Source organism: Vitis vinifera, chromosome 8 (assembly GCF_030704535.1).
Source record: "Vitis vinifera cultivar Pinot Noir 40024 chromosome 8, ASM3070453v1".
Taxonomy (NCBI): domain Eukaryota; kingdom Viridiplantae; phylum Streptophyta; class Magnoliopsida; order Vitales; family Vitaceae; genus Vitis; species Vitis vinifera.
The window spans coordinates 12464675-12483218 of NC_081812.1; the positions used below are offsets into that span (position 1 = coordinate 12464675).

Sequence of the window (18544 nt, forward strand, 5' to 3'; positions counted from 1 at the left end):
CCGCCACCCTTCAACAGAATGGGGAAGTGATCTGAAGTGGGCCTGGGAAGCCTACTTTGGACAACCCCCCTAAACAAGTCAAGCCAGCTTTGGGTCACCAGGAAACGATCTAGTCTAGCCCAGGACTGATTGTTCCTACCCTCGCTCCAGGAGAACACAACCCCTTGCAGAGGGAGATCTAGGAGCTCTAGATCATCAACCACTTGAGCAAACCTTCTCATTGCACCATTTAAACTACCCTGACTACTCCTTTCCCTTTGGGAGAGGGTGACATTAAAGTCGCCCCCTACACACCAGGGATCATCCCATATGCCCCTTATTGCCCCTAGCTCCTCCCACATAGACTCCCTTTCCTTCCTGGTGAACGGTCCGTAGACTCCAATGAAAATCCAAACAAGCCCATCTTCAACATTCTTGAGCCTACATGAAATAGAAAATTGTCCCACCTCCATTTCCAGCAATTCCAGGGACCTTTTGTCCCAGCATATCAAAATCCCACCCGTAGAGCCTTGAGCACCCATGGCTCCCCAATCAAGGAACCTTCCAGAGCCCACACTCCTCACCACACCCTCTGACATTGTCTGAATTTTTGTCCCCTGGATACAAAACAAATCCACCCTCTGACTTCTAATCATGGCCTTGATCACCTTTCTTTTAGAGTTATCGTTAGCTCCACGCACATTCCAGCTCAACACCCTTAACGTCATTGGACAACCAAAATCTGGCATCCTTTTCCTTGCATTGTACCTTTTTGATTCCTTCCTCCTTCATAGTTGATGGAACATTCAAGTCTCTTCAGTTCCCTTTCAAATTTCGATTTTTCCAGAAGAGTTTTACTATGAACTCTCTTTTTTTTTTTTTCTTTTCTTTTTTTTTTCTTTTTTTTTTCTGATTTTGACCAGAAACTCCAAAATGTCCTTCTCCAATCCCTTTGTCGAAAACCTTAGAAACTTGCTGAACCTCGCCAAATCGCTTTCCTCCCAACTAGCCTCTTCCCAACCTCTAACTTCAAGTGGCATGGCACTAGCTAAGCAAAGCTCCTCTCCACTTTCTTCGAGATTACCATTGTTATCTTCCATTAGCTCCCAGTGAGTAATAGACTCCATCACTGAAGACTCCTTTCCAGTAACCATGCGGCCTGGTGATTGCTTCTGGAATTTTTCCAATCCGGCCCCAGAACGGTCGTAATAATCCCCCAATGGAGTCCGACCAGAAAAAGAAGAGGGGGGAGAGGAGAAATCACAAACCAATATTCCACAAGGGTTAGAGGCGTTCCCATACCTCGAGGCTTTCTCCATTAGAGCACAATCGGTCTTTGAGCTCTCCTCTAAAAGTTGCTCCTCAGCCGAAGGTCTCCACAGGCTTTCGTACACCCATAGGGAAGAAATGGATTGGTCTGGGCCCCCCATAAGACTTGGGCCAGAAATATTGAATGGGCAGGAAAGCCCTAGCTGGGCTCTTCCCTCAGCTAAGGGCAGGGCCAGGCCTCGGCAACCCAGCCCAAGCCCAACAGGCTCCTTTTCCTTGGCCCACCCCTTAAGAGACAGTAGCCTAAGATAAGACAACCCAAACTTGTGGGGAAAGGCCTCAAAAGGAGCAGGCCCAAAGGCCACACAGGGCACTGCACAACGCGGCAGCGGAGGCCCATCCGAACCTTGGGGCCTGACCATCGGCTAGACAGAGCACCAAACATGGTCCACGATCTACCCTGACCCACTAGTCTGCCCCCTAGTCCCATCAGCAGGCCGTAGCAGGTCCTCAAGCCTCGGGGCGTCGTCCTTTCCCCTCACGCGCTCGACCGCGCGTGTGATGGCCTCACCCCCAACCTCGCCTTCTGTACCGACAATGTTTCCGCTCTTTCTTGCCATCGCCGTTCTCAGGATAGGCCTGATCTCCCACCAGAGGGTTACCTCGTAGCATAAATCCTCAGCCCAAACCTCCACCACGTTGGGAGGCTTCTCGCCGTTGAGCTTCACCAGGATCCTTGCCCATTGCAAATCCTCCAGCTTCTCCGTTTCGGAATCGACTGCGAGGAAGCCCCCGCACTCCTCCCATATTCTTCTCAGAATGGCCCGATCCCATAAGGAAACGGGTAATCCCACAATACACACCCAAGCCTTGCTCCTTTTCTCCCCATCCATCAGACATCCCAACTCGGGCCTCCATTTCTCCAAGCGAAGGAGAGACCCCCCAACCGAAATACCCCCGATTTTTAGGGCTTTCTCTGCTTCTGCCAAAAACTCAAATTCGAGTAAAATTTTGCCCCTTTCCAATTTCGCTAGCCCTAGATTACCCTTCAGGCTCCAAAAATTCGCCAAATAGGTCCCCCAACTTCTTAGGTCATCCCTTCTCATAGAGCTAGGTTCCAAATCCCAACCAAATAGTGAGCCAACTTATTTAAGTTTCGGCTCAGCTCCTTTTTTCTTATCTCCACCCTAATCACTGCTTTTTCTTTTCCTTTTGGCTGCTTCTCCACTTCCGCGTAGGTTCCCTATGCTGGGATGCTTCTTCTTTCTGGCATCCCTCTTCTCCGTCAGTAAAGCCCAATCTCCTTAGTGTCTCCACCATTGAAACCCAGCCACCCTTAGCTCCTCTTCCTTTTGGAATAAAGATGCAGAACCTTTTATTTTCCAGGTCCGCAACCTCTAATCGAAGAAAACACCCCCCTTTATTTTGATCCCGCACCAAAGAGTAGGTCTTCCCACTTTCCTTCCACTTTCTTTCCCATTTACCAGATCCCGCATCCTTAATACAAATAACCAGACCATCGACAAAGAACCCAATGCTTTTCGGTCCCAGCCTAATCCATGAGGAGATCCCTCCTTTCCTTTCCACAATCGTAGCTTGCACCTTACCTTTCTACTCCTCCACCTCGACATCAAACGACTTCGACTCCACTCCAAAGCTACCCTTTCTAATGCTTTTCCTAGCCCCCACGAAAACATCACCTTCTGCACCCTCACTCGCTCCGCCCTATTCCCCTTCTTTCGCTCGCCGCACGCCTCGCTCTCCTCAGGCGCTCTCGCACTCTCTCTCTCTCTCTCTCTCTCTCTCTCTCTCTCTCTCTCTCTCTCCTCCATGAAATAGAATGTCAGAAAAGAATATATTACACTAGCTAAACCATCATTATTTGTGCAGTCATTGATGGATTTTTCCTTAATCCAAACAAGTTAGGCTTGTTCAGATTCATGATTGGCTCTTAGGAATTACAATTGTGGGTTTTCCTTTTGGGTGTGTTTATTGATCTCTTTGAGAACTGCTTATCATTCATTCCATCTCTTGAAATCTTATTTATGCTTTCAATTTCTTTGCAATCTTGAAGCTCCTACAGTCCTGCCCATTCTGCAGTGACCATTGCTCCAGCCTTACCATTCACTAGGCATGTCAAAACCAGAGCCCCCCCCCTTCCATCCCAATACTTCCCCTGTCAGTGCATGCCAAATTCCTCTTTTCTTCCTCCAATTACAAACCTTGCAAAACCACAGGAGAAAAAAATCCCCACCTGACTTTGTTCATTGATGGTCAACATGACTCCCACTCCCGCCGGAAAATTCCAGCTTCCATTACTTCTTCCCTTCAACTCCTCCAAGCTCTTCATGGCCATTCCCAGTAAGTTGTTCCCATCCCTTCTATCAATCTAAGAGGGCATTGCTTGCTGACCTCTACTGCTGAATCCAATCACTTGCTTAGTTGCTTTCCTCTCAAGCTTTCAGAAGGCCAGCCCTTGAATGTTGGGAGAAAGATGGGCACCTTGAGAACCCTTAATGTTTTAATAAAAGCTCAAAGGTTAAAAACTATTCAAGTCCAGAACCCCATTGATCTCCTCTTGAAACAGCAAACAGAGATGGCAGAAGGTTTCCTTTTTCTTCATGTATTCTAACAACAACAGAAGCCTTCCTTAACATCCCATGGCGCCTTAAATTCATAGCTTTGTCATATAATCATAGACCCATTTGAAAAAAGGTTTGTGGGGGGCTTTGTTTTACATATGACCGAACAGAGGGTGGTTCCTTCCAAATTTATGAGACAAATTTTTTGGGTTCATGTAACCAAAATGAGGTAGTAAATGAAAATCCATTTGCATTCGGAAATTAGTAAATGGATGTGGATTATACTTGGATGAATGTAATCTATGAATTCTTGTGATGTTTTATCAATGAAGCCCTGGATTTTGATCCTGAAACTTGGAAGGGGGTTGATGTTGATCTTTGATTTGGTAGTCTGTGGTTTTCATATGACAGTCCATTGAATTGTGGGATTCAATTAAAGAGAGTTGAGATTGGGGCAACAGCCCATTTGCAGTATTGGAAGTTCAATTTGCACAACAAATGTAAAGCTTATTTTTATTTTTTTTAAAATGTCTTAAAGAGAGTGGATCTTAAAATTTCGAATTCTGAATCCATTGAAAATTATGAATTGAACTTGAAGTTGTAATTTTATAATTATAAGAACACAATACAGTTGGAATTTGTACCTTTTTTGTTTACTTTTGTAAGCTACCAACTTCTATTACAATTTATTTTTATTTTTATATTTTTATACCCGAGAAAGTTTCCATGGTGAGGTCGTAAGACTCTCCATGGAACCCAAACATCGAGGTGCTGATCATCCTGCAACAACCTTCCATTATAATTTATAACTCATAAATTAGAAGTTTCAACTTTAAGGTGCACTTCTGATTATTATTATATATGATTGCAAATTCAAGTTGCAGTAGTACACCCAAAATGAAAATTATTACAATAGTTCTTATTTTATGCAATTAACCCAATCTTGATTGTTGAATTAATAAAAAGATTAAAATATTTGCACTTACATATTAGAGTACGTTTGGAAATTGCTTTAAAATTATATATATATATATATATATTTATTTATTTATTTTTTTTTTTTAAAGATAGAAAATTATTTTTCAGATTCCTCGAGGCATTGAAAATCCAGACCCGCTTAGAGAATCATTGACACAGTAGTAATTTTTTTTTTGGTTAAAAATAGCTTTTTGATGATAAGGTGTTTTCTAAGAATATATTTTAATTATTTTTTGTTATTTCTAGTATCATAAATCTATTTTTGGAAGCCATTATCAAAAATCATTTTTTCAAAATTCGAGAATATTATCCAGAGTAGTTTATACTTTTTTACCCTTCACAAGTTACTTAAAAAATAATAAAAATTTGAAAATAAAAGAAAAAATTTTAAAAATAAAAAAGAAAAGAAAATGGGACTTATTTCAGTATTTGTGAGTGTAGTGAAGGGTATTTTTGACCAAGCATTACTTTTTAAAAAGCCGTTTGTAGGGCCATTGACCGTTGTATTTTTCGGTTAGAGGTCTGGACAGATATTTTCCATGTGAATATTTTTGGGCAGAAAATATTTTCTCGGGAGATTTCGGTAAATTGTCCGGAAAAAAAATACAGCCTACCCCACCTTTGGAATTTCTGATTTCCCGCGAGAAACCCGCTCAAATCTATGGCATCCTTGTGAGGGTTACAGGAAAAAAAGGGTGTTAGAGAGATGGGTTTCATTTCCTTGAAAACAACCATGGATTTGATGTATTAGAAAAAAAAAAAAAAAGGGGGGTCTAGAAAACGAAGGGGATGCTGCAGATGTGAAAAGCGAATAGAGAAATCATATGACGTGTGGAAACGAGAATCCAAAGTGGGGTTCTTCTTCCTCTGTTGTTGGCATGGCCTCCCTTCCCCAGCCCAAGAGGCTCTATCAAGCTTGGAAGGGTCGCAATGTATCTCTCTCTTTCTCTCACTTTGAATTTTCTTTCAATTTTTTTTTTCAAGAACCCAGTGGAAATAAAAGTTATGGGTATTTGTATATTTTCGATTTCCATTTAATTTAACATTCACCCATGTTGTCATTTTCAATGGTTTTTCATTTCAATCCCTTATGGGAAAGGGATATGGTTTGCTAGGTAGAAGCTTAAATTTAGAAATGAAGAATTTGGAATATGGTTTAATGGGGTATGGCATGAAATCCTTGGAGGGCTCATGGGTGGGAAATTTAATTGAAAAAAAAAAAGCTACTTTGTGAGAAAAAGTGATGGAATACTTGTATTTGAAGGATATTGAAAATTTGGATTTGGAATATTTAGGGTTACACAGATGATGTTGCCCTTGTAGAATAGGGGGCGTTGATGAAAGTATCCCCTTGAAATAATTTTTCATGATTCAGGTGAAAAGGTCGAATTCTTGATCAGAATGAGTTCTCCATAGTGTATTTTGTGGAAAACAGCAACAAGCATGCTGGAATGCTACAATACTCTATGAAATATGGGTTATGCTCTATGAATTTTATTTTCTGTTTTCCCTTTTATATGCTTTTTAGATCATTGAAACCTTTGAATATTTTCGAGGATGATGATGGTTTCTTTTTGATGCGGAACATGCATGAGTGGGATTCACAAACAGACATAATTTTCTCAATTGACTGAAGGGGTTGGCCCAGAGGAGGGTTTTGATTTGTGTTTACTTAAAGATAAGATTTTACATATTTTCTTGTCTTGTTTTTCTCCAGAAATTTCTCTGTGGAGGGAGATTGATCTTTGGCCCAGATGTAGCATCACTATTTTTATCTACACTCCTGATAGGCGTTCCAGGCTTCACATTCTGTATAAAAATGCTAGTAAAAATCAAGAGCGATGATCCCCATTTTAAGTATCCAGTACTGTTTACAGGATTGATCCTCACTTTCCTGGTCAGTGAACTGAAGACTTTCTTGGTAACACAGGGGGATTTGGTTTCAAAGATTATGATTTAATTTGACTTGAGTTGATGAACAATGTAGGATTTGGCTTTTCTCTATATGACATCGGGTAGAGATCCAGGTATAGTCCCAAGGAACACGCAGCCCCCTGAATCAGACGATGGATTGGATGGAACATCATCCTTGGAATGGATCAATGATGCAACCCCTGAATTGAAGATACCCCGAACAAAGGATGTTTTGATCAATGGCTACATAATAAAAGTGAAGTACTGTGACACTTGCATGATATATCGTCCTCCCCGTGCTTCTCACTGCTCAATCTGCAACAACTGTGTGCAGAAGTTTGATCACCACTGTCCTTGGGTTGGCCAGTGTATTGCTCTGGTAAGCTTTTCCCACAAAGCTTTGTCCTAAACATTAATGGAGCTTTCATTAATCCCCCGTATTTATATAAGATTTTCATGTTGTTTATGATACCAAATCAAGGCTGGTTTCTTTTAATCACCCTTTTTTCTGATCTAAACATTTAGGTATATTCAATAAATGACTTTGTTTCTTGCTTTTGGTTGCAGCGTAATTATCGGTTCTTCATCTTGTTTATATCATTGTCAACTACCTTGTGCATATATGTCTTTGTGTTTTCTTGGATCAATCTTATTCGACAAGAAGGCAACTTATGGAGAGTTATGTCATATGATATCATTTCGGTTATTCTAATAGTATACTGCTTTATAGCAGTATGGTTTGTTGGCGGGCTTACAGTTTTTCATTTCTATCTGATTTGCACCAACCAGGTAACCTTCTTTCTCAACTTGCTACTTCCATTATTTAGAAACTAGATGTGGATCCAAACAAGGCCTTATTTGTGTGTTTCTTATTACATTCTGCTTCCTGTCTGTAGTTCTAATTCATACCTAGTCCATTCTGATCTTTGCTTTTTTCACAGACAACTTATGAGAATTTCCGGTACCGCTATGATAAGAATAAAAATCCATATAATAAGGGGATACTGAAGAACTTCATAGAATTTGGTTTTGGGAAGATTCCACCTTCAATGTTTAACTTCAGAGAATGGGTAGTGGCTGATGATGATATATTTATGCCATCCATTACTCGAGATTTCAGTGGAGGCACTGTTAGCTTGCAGAAATCTGATGTAGAAGTAGGAAGCCAGTTTAACAAGGATGGTGATGTGCCAGTTCCACATATTCTGAAGAATTTAGATTACTCTGGGATTGGTGAGGATACACAGAAGAAGGAAGGAAATGGGAATAATGCATTTGATGATCCATTTTTCTTTCCTGATGATTCAGAAATTAGATACGAGGCAGACTCAAGATTCAATCAGGAACCAAGATACTCACATGGGATCTCCAATGCTTAAAGGTAAGTCTTCTTCTTCACACAGTTCATGGCAGTCTTGCATGAAGTTTGCCTCATTAGCTGATAAACCTTTATTTACTGCAGAATAGTTCTGCAGCTCCTGCTGATGACAAATTAAAAATTTTCCGAACTTCCCCCAAAAAATATCCCTGTTTCATAAGTGCAGACTCACCCAAAGAGAGAAGTTCCCTCGAAGAAAATTAAGATAGGGAGATGAAAAACTATAAAAAAATTGTGAGTTAAAATACATTTTTTGTCTTAGTCCCCAACACGGGGGAAACTTGGTTGCCAAAACTATTACTCAGACTAAATCTCAGGTCGTAAGAAGTTGAATCTTGAACGAAGATGTGAATAATGAGGTTCATTCACTGCAAGTAGGCCTGGAAATGGCTTTAGAAAAACCACATCTTAGCATAAACTTCATGAAGCACAGGATTGATAATTTGCTCATAGAAAGTAGTAAAAAAATTTCTGCAAATTGCAGGAAACCATGATGCCAATTTGCAGATATAAATATTGCAATGAACTTTCCCATGATTTCACTTTTTGTTCAAATAAGTGGAACTTATGGTTGAACTAACCAAATGCCTTGGATGAGAAGGCAAGAAAAAAAGAAAAGAACAGTATGAGATATCAAGGGGAAAAAAAATATATATATATCTGATTGATTGTTTACAGTTTTGAATATTATTATAATATATTAAGATATATGTGGCATGGGTTAAGCATAATTACACATAGATTAACCAAGTGACCAACAACCCATTGAAGTCTTCCAGCTACTTGGACTTTGATATGAATTAAATACACAAAGAAGTTTCCATATAGGTCTCTTATCTTCAAACTAGTAGTTCTGAAAGACTGGAAACCTGGCTGTAAGACAGGTTTTACAGGCCAACCCCACTAGCGAATTTGCGGGTTTTATTACCCTGATTAGTACTAATTGCTCTATACTGGATGGGCTTTCTCTTCCTTACTATTTTTTATACAGGTCTAACCACATAATGTTTCAACCAGTGCATGTACCTCTCCTGGCTGTACTTAATGGATTCATATGCTTAAACTGTTAATTTGCCAATGCCAGAGGTGGAAATGGAAGCCGGTTAATGCTATAAATCAATCAAAGGCAGTCCCAATGGTGAAAAATGATATGTTGTAACAAGTACTTTGCACATCAGAGGAGTAGCAGGGCAGGGCTTGCAGGAGAATGTAGGTGCTATCGTGCAAAAACATTTGATGGGTTGTGCTGTTTCATTCCCTTTCTGGGCCCTGTATTTTTTGGAACTCAATTTGTAATCTTTTCTCTTTGTTTGGTTAGGAATTTAGAAGGTGTAAAGCTCATGGCCATGGCCATTTTAATATATACACAGTCTGGAAAGTCAATTTGGAAAAGCATCTTGTTCTGCTAATGGAAATGGGTGTTGCCTACAAAAGCATTTTTTTTTTTATGATTAAAAAAAAAATTGATATTGTGTTTAGAATTCTTGTGGCCCTCCTTTAATATGATCATTCACTACCATTTCTAGATTGCAAAGACCAAGCAGATATTGGTCCACGGAATAAAGAGTTGTTGCTGTTTTTATGAACATTGTTTATTATAGATTCTTCTGATTATTACAACTCTCCAAGATTGGACAAAGTCTATATGACCCACTTCATCATCTACCCAGTTGGGGTATCTTAAATTTTACCTTCTCTTCAGTTGAGTGAGGATCAAGGATCAATGCAATGCAAGATATGTCGATATTGTTCATGAGTTCATCGGGATTCACTTCAATATCATGTGTAGTGACCTATTCTAGGCTTCTAGGATATCGAATTTGTACCTGTCAAATATTTAATTTCAATTCTTGAAAGTGCATAATGAAATCTAGTCCATTAAAGAATAGTATAAACATACGAGGTTAAGGTATTAAAAAGGAACTAGACTAAAGTAAAAAAACAAAGAAACCGGATTTGGGTACAAAATAATGGAACCAAAAATCTATATGTATAATAACTTGATTTTTGGTCTATATGTATAATAATTTATTTCTAGAAATTAATATTAATTTCCAATAAATTCTTAAAAGAATAAACTCCTAAATGGTGACACTACATCCGTTACATTTCAGGAATTCATTTCTAAAAATATTTTCTCCATTTCCAAATTTACATGCTTTGACAGAAGGGTCACTTGGGACTTGGGAGTGAGTCTGCAACAATACCCTGTTTTATATCTTTGATGAATTTCAACCCTCAGCCAAAAAGAACTAAAATCCCACCAAAACATTCGCAATTCAACAAGGAAAAACGGCATATACTTGTTCAATAGATCATTGTGATTTATTCACCAGCAAGGAAGCCTTATCTCAGGGATGTAACAACTACCCAAGAAAAGGAATTTCTGAAAATGAGTTCAAGAAAAGGCATATACTCTTGCGGTCTGGTACCAACAGAGAAGGAAACAAAAAAAGGGGGGCACGGGCATGAGGGGAAGGAGGAAAGAGAGAAGAAAGGAAACCGCGTGGAGACAAATTCAAAAGGGAGAGAAAAGGGGATGTGAGTAGTTGTGAGTTGTGAGTTGTGACAGCACGTTAGCTGTGTATGAAAATGAAAATATTGTTATAATATTGCCCGCGATAAAGGCGCTTCAAAATTGAAACATCCGCCGAGCCCATCGTTGCCATATGCCACCCCACACAGAAAGAGATATACAAAGAATGGTGACTTCCTTGGTTTAATCCGTCTCACAAAATTCTCCTCACAGAGGCATTGGCCTCTTCTGGGTGTGTTGTTGTTGCTTGCCTATGCCATCCACTGTTCATGGGTTATGCAGAGGATGATCTGAAATCATTATTTTTCTTGTGATTTGTTGTGAAGGAAAGCAAGAAAAGAAATGATTGGGAGCACAGATCCTAATCTGGGTATTCCTTGTTCCTCCAAAGCCGCAGACCGGAGCAAGCCCAAGAGGCTGTATCAAGTCTGGAAGGGGGCCAACGTGAGTGTCTCTCTTGATTCGGCCCTTGTGATGGGATTGCATGATCGTTAATTCAATTGGGTGTCTCTTATTTTTCTTATTTTCATTCTGCTTCTGATCATTGAATGGTTCTTAGTGGTGGATTGGGTATATAGGGGTGAACTCATCATATATAGTATGCTTTCAAACTTTTGAATTGTGTATAGTTGTGGGTGTGATGGGTCTTGTGTGTCTTTTTTTTTTTTTAAAAAAATATATATTATTTTTTTCCTCTGCTTTTCATTTGTGTGGGATGCAATCTTGAACTAAAATTTGTAATCTCTGAGAACAAAAATGGGTTTTGCATTTCTAGGTAAAGTTGGCTTTGGCAATCACTGGGCTTGTTTGTTTGATTGATTTCAGAGTTATGAGAGTGAATGTTTCAATCAGATTCCCTATTATTAGATAATTAACTTCTCCTTGCTAATGAAAATACGATATCTTAAGTTACTTCCTCTTTGTATCAGTCTGATTTCTATGGATGCAGGAAGGAGAAAAAAAAAACAGAGAACATATAAGTTTTGACCTAGATAGAGCAGACTGGCAAGCCAGCTGGTATGGGAAATCCTTAGGTAGCTAAGATGAGTTGATATGGATTTGTTGACCACTATATGAGACCTAGCTCATCTGACTAGTGTGTGTGATGACATTCCATGGAAAAAAAGGTTTTTCATATGACTAAATTCCATTTCTTGGCATGATTATCAGCAAGCGTCTTCTTGGTGTGTTTGAGGAGATTGTTTACCGTGCATTACTAATTAAGACTTAAAATCAAGTTGTTTGCTTTTCATATGAGGATTTTTCATTGTGTTGATTTTATGATTCTGCTATTGGATATGTTTAAATTGGTTGAAAGAAAACTTAAAATCTGGAATTAGTATGGCATGCTTGCGCTGACAAAGAGTGTTTTTTTAATGTATTGCCAGAGATTTTTCTGTGGTGGAAGATTGATCTTTGGTCCTGATGTGGCATCCCTCTTTTTGTCCACACTTCTAATTGCGGGCCCTGGAATAGGTTTTTGTTTAAAAATCCATTACAAGATCAAAGAAGATGATGATGATTATGGTCGAACGTTCGCACATCACGTTGTATGGTATTCTATAATGGCTGTGGGAGCATTTCTCACTATTTTGGTCAGTAATGTTTTTTCCTTGTGTCCATCTGCAGTTATTACATCCCAGACAAAAAAAGAAGAAGAATTTCCATTAGAAGTAAATTATAAAAAATGTTCCCCAGGTCAAATGACCTCTATATATTCAGTTTCTGCACTACATCATAACCCCTCTTTGATAAAGCTCAACATGGAATATTTCACAATGCTTTGCTCATAGATCATTATTACTTGGGTGGGAGGCAGTCCTATACATCTTAACAGGTGAAAGGCAATTAAGCATCAAGGCTGTTTGAAAACCAGATAGAAATGAAATATTTACTATAGCCTTAGAAATGAGTATTTTTTTCTGTATGCATAAGTTTGAAATTGATGATTTTAAGAAATGATGCCATTAATTTGGCAGGTTGTTTTTGTATAGGCTCCATTTTTTGTTCTTTGGTAATGGTTCCATTCTGACGTGTGGTTTGTCCATCAAACTCCACACAAACCAAAAATGAAAATGATTGCATTTCCATGTGAGTGTTCAATTGTTCCCTAACTGGTGGTTTCTGGAAACCATATTTTGTTTTGTAATTACTCAGTTCCATGACCTATGGGAGATAAGATGAAATATGTAGACCTAAACTCAAAGTTTATTATTGAAAATGTAGATTAAATCTGATGTATGAATCAATATTTTTATGCAGGATTTAATGTTTCTCTTTGTGACATCCAGTAGAGATCCTGGAATAGTCCCTAGAAACTCAAAGCCTCCTGAATTAGATGAAGCATTTGATGTAACAACCCCATCTATGGAGTGGGTCAATGGTAGAACCCCTCATTTGAAACTACCTCGAACAAAGGATGTTCTGGTGAATGGCCACATAGTGAAAGTGAAGTACTGTGACACTTGTTTGCTTTATCGTCCTCCTCGTGTTTCTCACTGCTCAATCTGCAACAACTGTGTTCAGAGATTTGATCATCACTGTCCATGGGTTGGTCAATGCATTGGAATAGTAAGTTTTTTTTTTTTTTTTTTTGTACGTCTTAATCTTATATGTGTGTGTATGTGCATGTACTTGTATCCACCTAGTACCCAAATCTAGTATATCTGATTGTTGCTGGTTCAAATTTGGATATGCCCTTTTGGAAAAAAAAACCAAGCAAGAAATAATGGATTTGTAGAAGGTACTTTTAGAAAGTAATCATAACTATGCAAATCCTTGGATCAGATTGAACTGAATCAATATACCATATATTTGTATCAGAACTTGGATATATCTGGATTTGGTCTTAATACAATCCACTTGAAGGAATAAGCTAGATGTGGCCACTTAGAAAGGTTGATAACGATCCAGTTATAGCAATCTGCTTTCAAAAGTTTGCTCAATATTCATATCCTTTGGACAAATTAACTGTTTCAACTCTACATCTTCAGGAACTATGCTGAGGCCTCTTTTTTACCATTTTTAGATGTTCATTTTCATTTAGTAATGAGATGCTGTTTGTTCTTTTTCTTTGATGTCTTTTATCTGTGAAGATCCTAGTTACATAATTATGATGCCCTGACTATGAAAACTTGTTAATTGTATGACTAGTATAATAACTTTGAGTGCAAAGTTTTTTTTTCTGTGAGGACTTCGATTATTCATCTAGAGTAGCTTGCAAAACTAGGTTGTAGATTAAAAATGTTATTGTTTTTTAATTTTTTTTCTAGAAGATGATAGGATGATGGAGAAATAAATACATCTAGAATAAATATTATTTTTGGTATTTCCCTTCTCCTATATGCATAAAGTATTTGGACTAGAAATGAACTGCTTCTATTTTGATATCCATATTATTGAAATATCAGGTTCATCATGCACTATGGTATCATTACCAAAATGATAATAAATAGCAGGTAGGTGTTCACTTATTGAAAATCCTCAGAGAAACAAAATTTTATGAACAGACTACAGTGATTTTCAATACTATGAATGAGAAGATTGATAGTCAATTTCATTTTGTGTCCAAATGCCTCATATATTATTCTTGTTTTCTTGGTAGAAGCTAACACAGCTCTTGTGTGGTGATCTCTTATCTGACCGCAGCGCAACTATCGGTTCTTCTTCATGTTTATATCAACATCAACCATCCTGTGCTTATATGTCTTTACATTTTCCTGGATCATCATTATTCAAGGAAAGGGCGATGATATTTTGAAGGCTATGGGAAATGACTTCTTGTCAGATTTTCTCATTGTGTACTGCTTCGTGGTCATCTGGTTTGTTGGTGGCCTTACAGTTTTCCATTCCTATCTGATTTGCACGAACCAGGTGATCTTCTTTCTCCTCAAAACTTATAGAAACATTAATATATTAAAGATTTGTATATCTCCAGACAAAAATGTATAGAAACATTAAGATATTAAAGATCCTGATGATATCTGGTACTAATAATATGTTGTGTATCTTTCAACATATAGAGTTCTGCCAATTTTATGAATACTATGTTTTTCCTCCTGTATTATTTTATTTGATATGCAATATATTAAGCCATGACATTGGTGAGAATATTTTGATATCTAAAGGTTTTAGGATATGCAGAATTAACACACAATGTATGTAATGTAGCTTCTGTAACACTAGGTAAAATAGGTGACAAGGAAAATGGACAGAAAAGGACATTTTGTCGTTGCGAGTCTAATATTTATTGGCAAGGAAGATTGAAAAGAACATTGCTGATGGCATTAGAGTGGGTGGTGGAGCGGAGAACTACTCCTTGGGTGTTGCATGAGGCTAGCAGATTTTATGGTGCTGATTTTTTTTGGAAAAGAATTGGGAACAATGAAAAAAAAATCATAATAACTGAAATGAGGATGATGAGATGGATATTAAAGACAGAATAAGAACTGAATGCATGCATTCATGAGAATGTAGGGCAGTGCCAATTGAAGACAAGATGAGGGAATGTTTGCCATGAATCACGTATAACAAAGACAAATGCATTCACCTGTGAGGAGAATTGTGACATGTCTCAAGTTAATGGAGAAAAGACATGGAGGCATATGCTTCAGTCAGTTAGGATTTAAGGCCTTGTTAAGTTGACTGGATGGAAATTGCAATGCATTGTGTATTGTTGTTTTCTTTTACCTTTTATATTTTTTCTATTCCCGAATCTTCGATAGCTGTTATAATTCAATTTCCAGTGGTGATAACACTGATCTTTTAGATGAAGTTTCTTCTTCCTTCTAGCTTGTTGTGATTAATATGCCTCATAAATTCACCCCCTGGGGTGTAACTCAGTGGTAGTGGCCTCGGGCAATGAACAAGAGGTCCAAAGTTCAAGCCTCCCTGGTATTCGTGTGTAGGTTGATGAGCCTGGGTGGAGGGGCAGGCCCATATCACCCAAGGTTTGCGTCAGTATTTACCTAAAATTTGTTAATAAATGTTTGTCCTTATAATGAAATTCTTTAGATTTCTTATTGTAAACTCCTACTGTATTATTCCTTCTCAGGTTTGGAAGTAAAGCAAGGATAGTTTTAGTTTAATTAATACTTGTGACTTTTAAAATTTTTTTGTCTATGATAAATCAGGATGGTAAACTTCTTGAATAGGTTAATTTTTTATTGCATTGTACCGTGTTTTATTTGGATGTTCTGAACATGGTTTTAAATATTATTTAATATGATGCCTCTAGACAGGATTGATAGATATTTATGTCTGTCTTATGTGGAAAAGAAAAGATAAAACATTGATGGACGTATTAAACTATTAATAAACAAATTTTGGCACATAATTAACAGAGAAATAACTCAATGAACTCAATTGGAAAAGGATTTATTGAGGATAATTTATTTTAACATTTTTATGGAAATTCCAAAAAATGGAAAATGTTGAAGCAATAAGTTTGGAGGGGTGACATGGATAATGTTACTTAAAAGGACACGTGACATTGATGTAATGGTACTCTGATGCTGCTTTTATAGTTTCAATATTAAGGCAATTGACATATATATTTACCCCTTTTTTGCATTGAAATGACTGAAATGACATCAGCACTATGATATGACATTGATAGCATTAGCACCCAATGTGATTGTTCTCTGTTGATGTAGAGGTGTTATCTTCTGATTGAATGATTTCCTTGACTCTTTAGTTCATCATCCGGGCATGCATGTTTATGCGGCTGCACTATGTATTTGCTTCCTTTTTTCCCCTTGTAGAAGTAATGAATTCTAACGGTTGATTTTTTTATCCTTGCTTTGATGCAGACAACGTATGAAAACTTCCGGTATCGATATGATAAGAAGGAGAACCCATATAGTAAAGGGATTATAAAGAATCTCAAAGAAACTTTTCTCTCTAAGATTCCACCTTCAATGAATGATTTTCGATCATTAGTGCAGGAATCCGAACCTATGGTGGTTGAATCTATGACTTCCAATCCTGAGGGAGGCATCATGAATTTGAAAGAGAAAATCGACATAGAAATGGGAGCTAAGCTTGCAGAAGAAAATGGGTTTCGACTTCCTGAAATTTTGAGAAATTTGGATTATGATGGTGTGGATGATAATTTGAAAAGCAGGGATGAAGAAGGAAGAATTTCTTTTGACCCGTATTTTTCTGCTGAACAAGACGAAGCAATACTACATGTGCAAAGCTCTGTTGTTGAGGATGACACTAAAACAGACAAAAAGGTTGATGAAGGAAGTATCTCCATACCAAGCACAACAACTCAACTATAGAGGTATTCATCTTCCCTTTAAGGGATTCTAAAGCACATGTTAGTTTCATGGGCTCACTAGTATGTGTTGGAACTGTTGAACAAATAATATGAAGAGGCTTGTCACTAATTGTGAAAAAATTTGAGTTGTCACCTTAACCTCAAGGTGAATAGCTCATTTGCAGCATGCAATAGAAACAGTTAAATATAAAGTTTTAGTTACAGATCAAGCTACTTCCTGTTGAAAGGTTAGAATGCAACTGGACTGGTACAAACTCTGTTTATGAATTTACATTTGCTTATATTGTAACTCTAACGAAGTAGTTTGAGTGGTTGGTTGCTGCACATCAATTGTTCATCATGCTCCTAATAACTCACATGTAGAGCCATCCAACAAGGGTAATAACAGACACTTAAAAATCTGAAAATTATCTGCTAATTTTATTCATAGGCTCATCTGAAAGCCATGAACAAATGGAAAAAATAAAAATAAAAATTGAACTTGGCTTCCAAAGAAGCCTTAGATCTTTTGGTTAAGTGCTCACACTTGGTGAATTTACTTTGTTATTTTGGCAAAGGTCTCCCACTACAACAATTTTTTCCTTATTGCTATTTTTATTTGGGGGTTGGAGGTGATGTTGGTCTGAAATTTCAATTTAGAAATGATTCTATCATTTACATTACTAGTCGGAATGACGTATCTTCTGTGACAGGTTTGGCTGCCTGAATATCTCTTCTGTGGGCATTATGGATGTGTGTTGTTTCTGCAATGGCAGCATTCGGTCATCTTGAGAAGAGGCTTTAAGTCAATTTCCAAATACAGAGGCTGAATACAAATTCATTGGTGTTGAAGAGATTGATCAAATACACTTTCTGCTGTTCATTTTTAAAGTAGACTCATATTTGCTGTAACTGTATGTGGTAAATGTGGCATCATGTTCAGAATAATGCAGAAACAGGCAATGAAACAAACCATGCAGCCCCCCCCCCCCCCCCCACCCCATAAGAGTGAAATTGTCAATAGGGTGTGTTGTAGCTTCCCTTTTTCTCGTTAGTCATTTTGATTCAGCATTTTCTATTTATTTAGTTAGGAATTGTATAGTATTTGAAACCAACAGATATTTCAGAACAAGCTTGATTTGGATCATTTCTGTGAAATGCCCTTATTTTCTTCCTCCTACTGTTTCTGTACTCGTTCATCATGGAATCTGTCTAAATGTGGTCTCCACGAAAAAGAAAAAAATCATTCCCACCTCCTAAATGGACTCAGAACCAACCTACTGGCTAAGAAAACTATGGGTTGGTTGGGCAAAGAAAAAAAATCATTTAACACAACCCACTTTTTTTATCCATTTCATCAATATTTTCGTTGAACCTGTCTGACAATTTCTCAAGGAATTTGTGCCATTTTTATTTATTTATTTTGGAAGAAAAAGGGCAGCCACAAATTGATCATTAGGGTTTATGGGGCAAGGCAAATAAATGGCAAGGAAATATGAAATATCTACAAAATGTGAATTGAGAATTTGAGAATCCACTGTCATGAAAGGAAGACCACATGTTCTAGCCAGGGTGGCATTTTTCACAACCAACCATGTCATCTGCCACATGGCAGATTCCCATTTAATCTCATGGATTTCATTGGA

At 37.8% G+C, this 18544-nt stretch overlaps 2 protein-coding genes across 6 annotated transcripts; both read left to right on the top strand.

Annotated features, from left to right (window-relative positions):
- Window positions 1-5225: 5225 nt before the first annotated feature.
- On the top strand, window positions 5226-9509 carry LOC100256819 (probable protein S-acyltransferase 1). 2 transcript variants are annotated; one of them, XM_002278621.4, is made up of 6 exons: window positions 5226-5740; window positions 6526-6705; window positions 6796-7101; window positions 7290-7511; window positions 7664-8103; window positions 9092-9509. In XM_002278621.4, the coding sequence occupies exons 1-5, from the start codon at window positions 5633-5635 to the stop codon at window positions 8099-8101; spliced, it is 1254 nt and encodes a 417-aa protein (XP_002278657.2). In that variant the 5' UTR covers window positions 5226-5632; the 3' UTR covers window positions 8102-8103; window positions 9092-9509. The 2 variants fall into 2 exon arrangements, with proteins under 2 accessions (XP_002278657.2, XP_010653677.1); XM_010655375.3 differs by having other exon boundaries at window positions 9185-9509.
- Window positions 9510-10189: 680 nt separating this feature from the next.
- Window positions 10190-18056, top strand: LOC100263720 (probable protein S-acyltransferase 4). Of its 4 annotated transcripts, none has more exons than XM_010655372.3 (7): window positions 10220-10868; window positions 10963-11080; window positions 12025-12231; window positions 12899-13207; window positions 14285-14509; window positions 16447-16922; window positions 17612-18056. In XM_010655372.3, exons 2-6 carry the CDS (start codon window positions 10979-10981, stop codon window positions 16918-16920), a joined length of 1317 nt encoding a protein of 438 aa, XP_010653674.1. In that variant the 5' UTR covers window positions 10220-10868; window positions 10963-10978; the 3' UTR covers window positions 16921-16922; window positions 17612-18056. The 4 variants fall into 4 exon arrangements, with proteins under 4 accessions (XP_059594972.1, XP_010653674.1, XP_010653675.1 ...); XM_010655373.3 differs by having other exon boundaries at window positions 10226-10868; window positions 10968-11080; XM_059738989.1 differs by having other exon boundaries at window positions 10190-11080.
- The last annotated feature ends 488 nt before the right edge of the window (window positions 18057-18544 follow it).

Coding starts and splice junctions, on each gene's coding strand:
- LOC100256819 (XM_002278621.4), top strand. CDS start 5,633: ATGACGTGTGGAAACGAGAATCCAAAGTGGGGTTCTTCTTCCTCTGTT. Junction 6,706..6,795: donor GATTGATCCTCACTTTCCTG/GTCAGTGAACTG, acceptor TGAACAATGTAG/GATTTGGCTTTTCTCTATAT. Junction 7,512..7,663: donor ATCTGATTTGCACCAACCAG/GTAACCTTCTTT, acceptor CTTTTTTCACAG/ACAACTTATGAGAATTTCCG.
- LOC100263720 (XM_059738989.1), top strand. CDS start 10,979: ATGATTGGGAGCACAGATCCTAATCTGGGTATTCCTTGTTCCTCCAAA. Junction 11,081..12,024: donor AAGTCTGGAAGGGGGCCAAC/GTGAGTGTCTCT, acceptor ATGTATTGCCAG/AGATTTTTCTGTGGTGGAAG. Junction 14,510..16,446: donor ATCTGATTTGCACGAACCAG/GTGATCTTCTTT, acceptor GCTTTGATGCAG/ACAACGTATGAAAACTTCCG.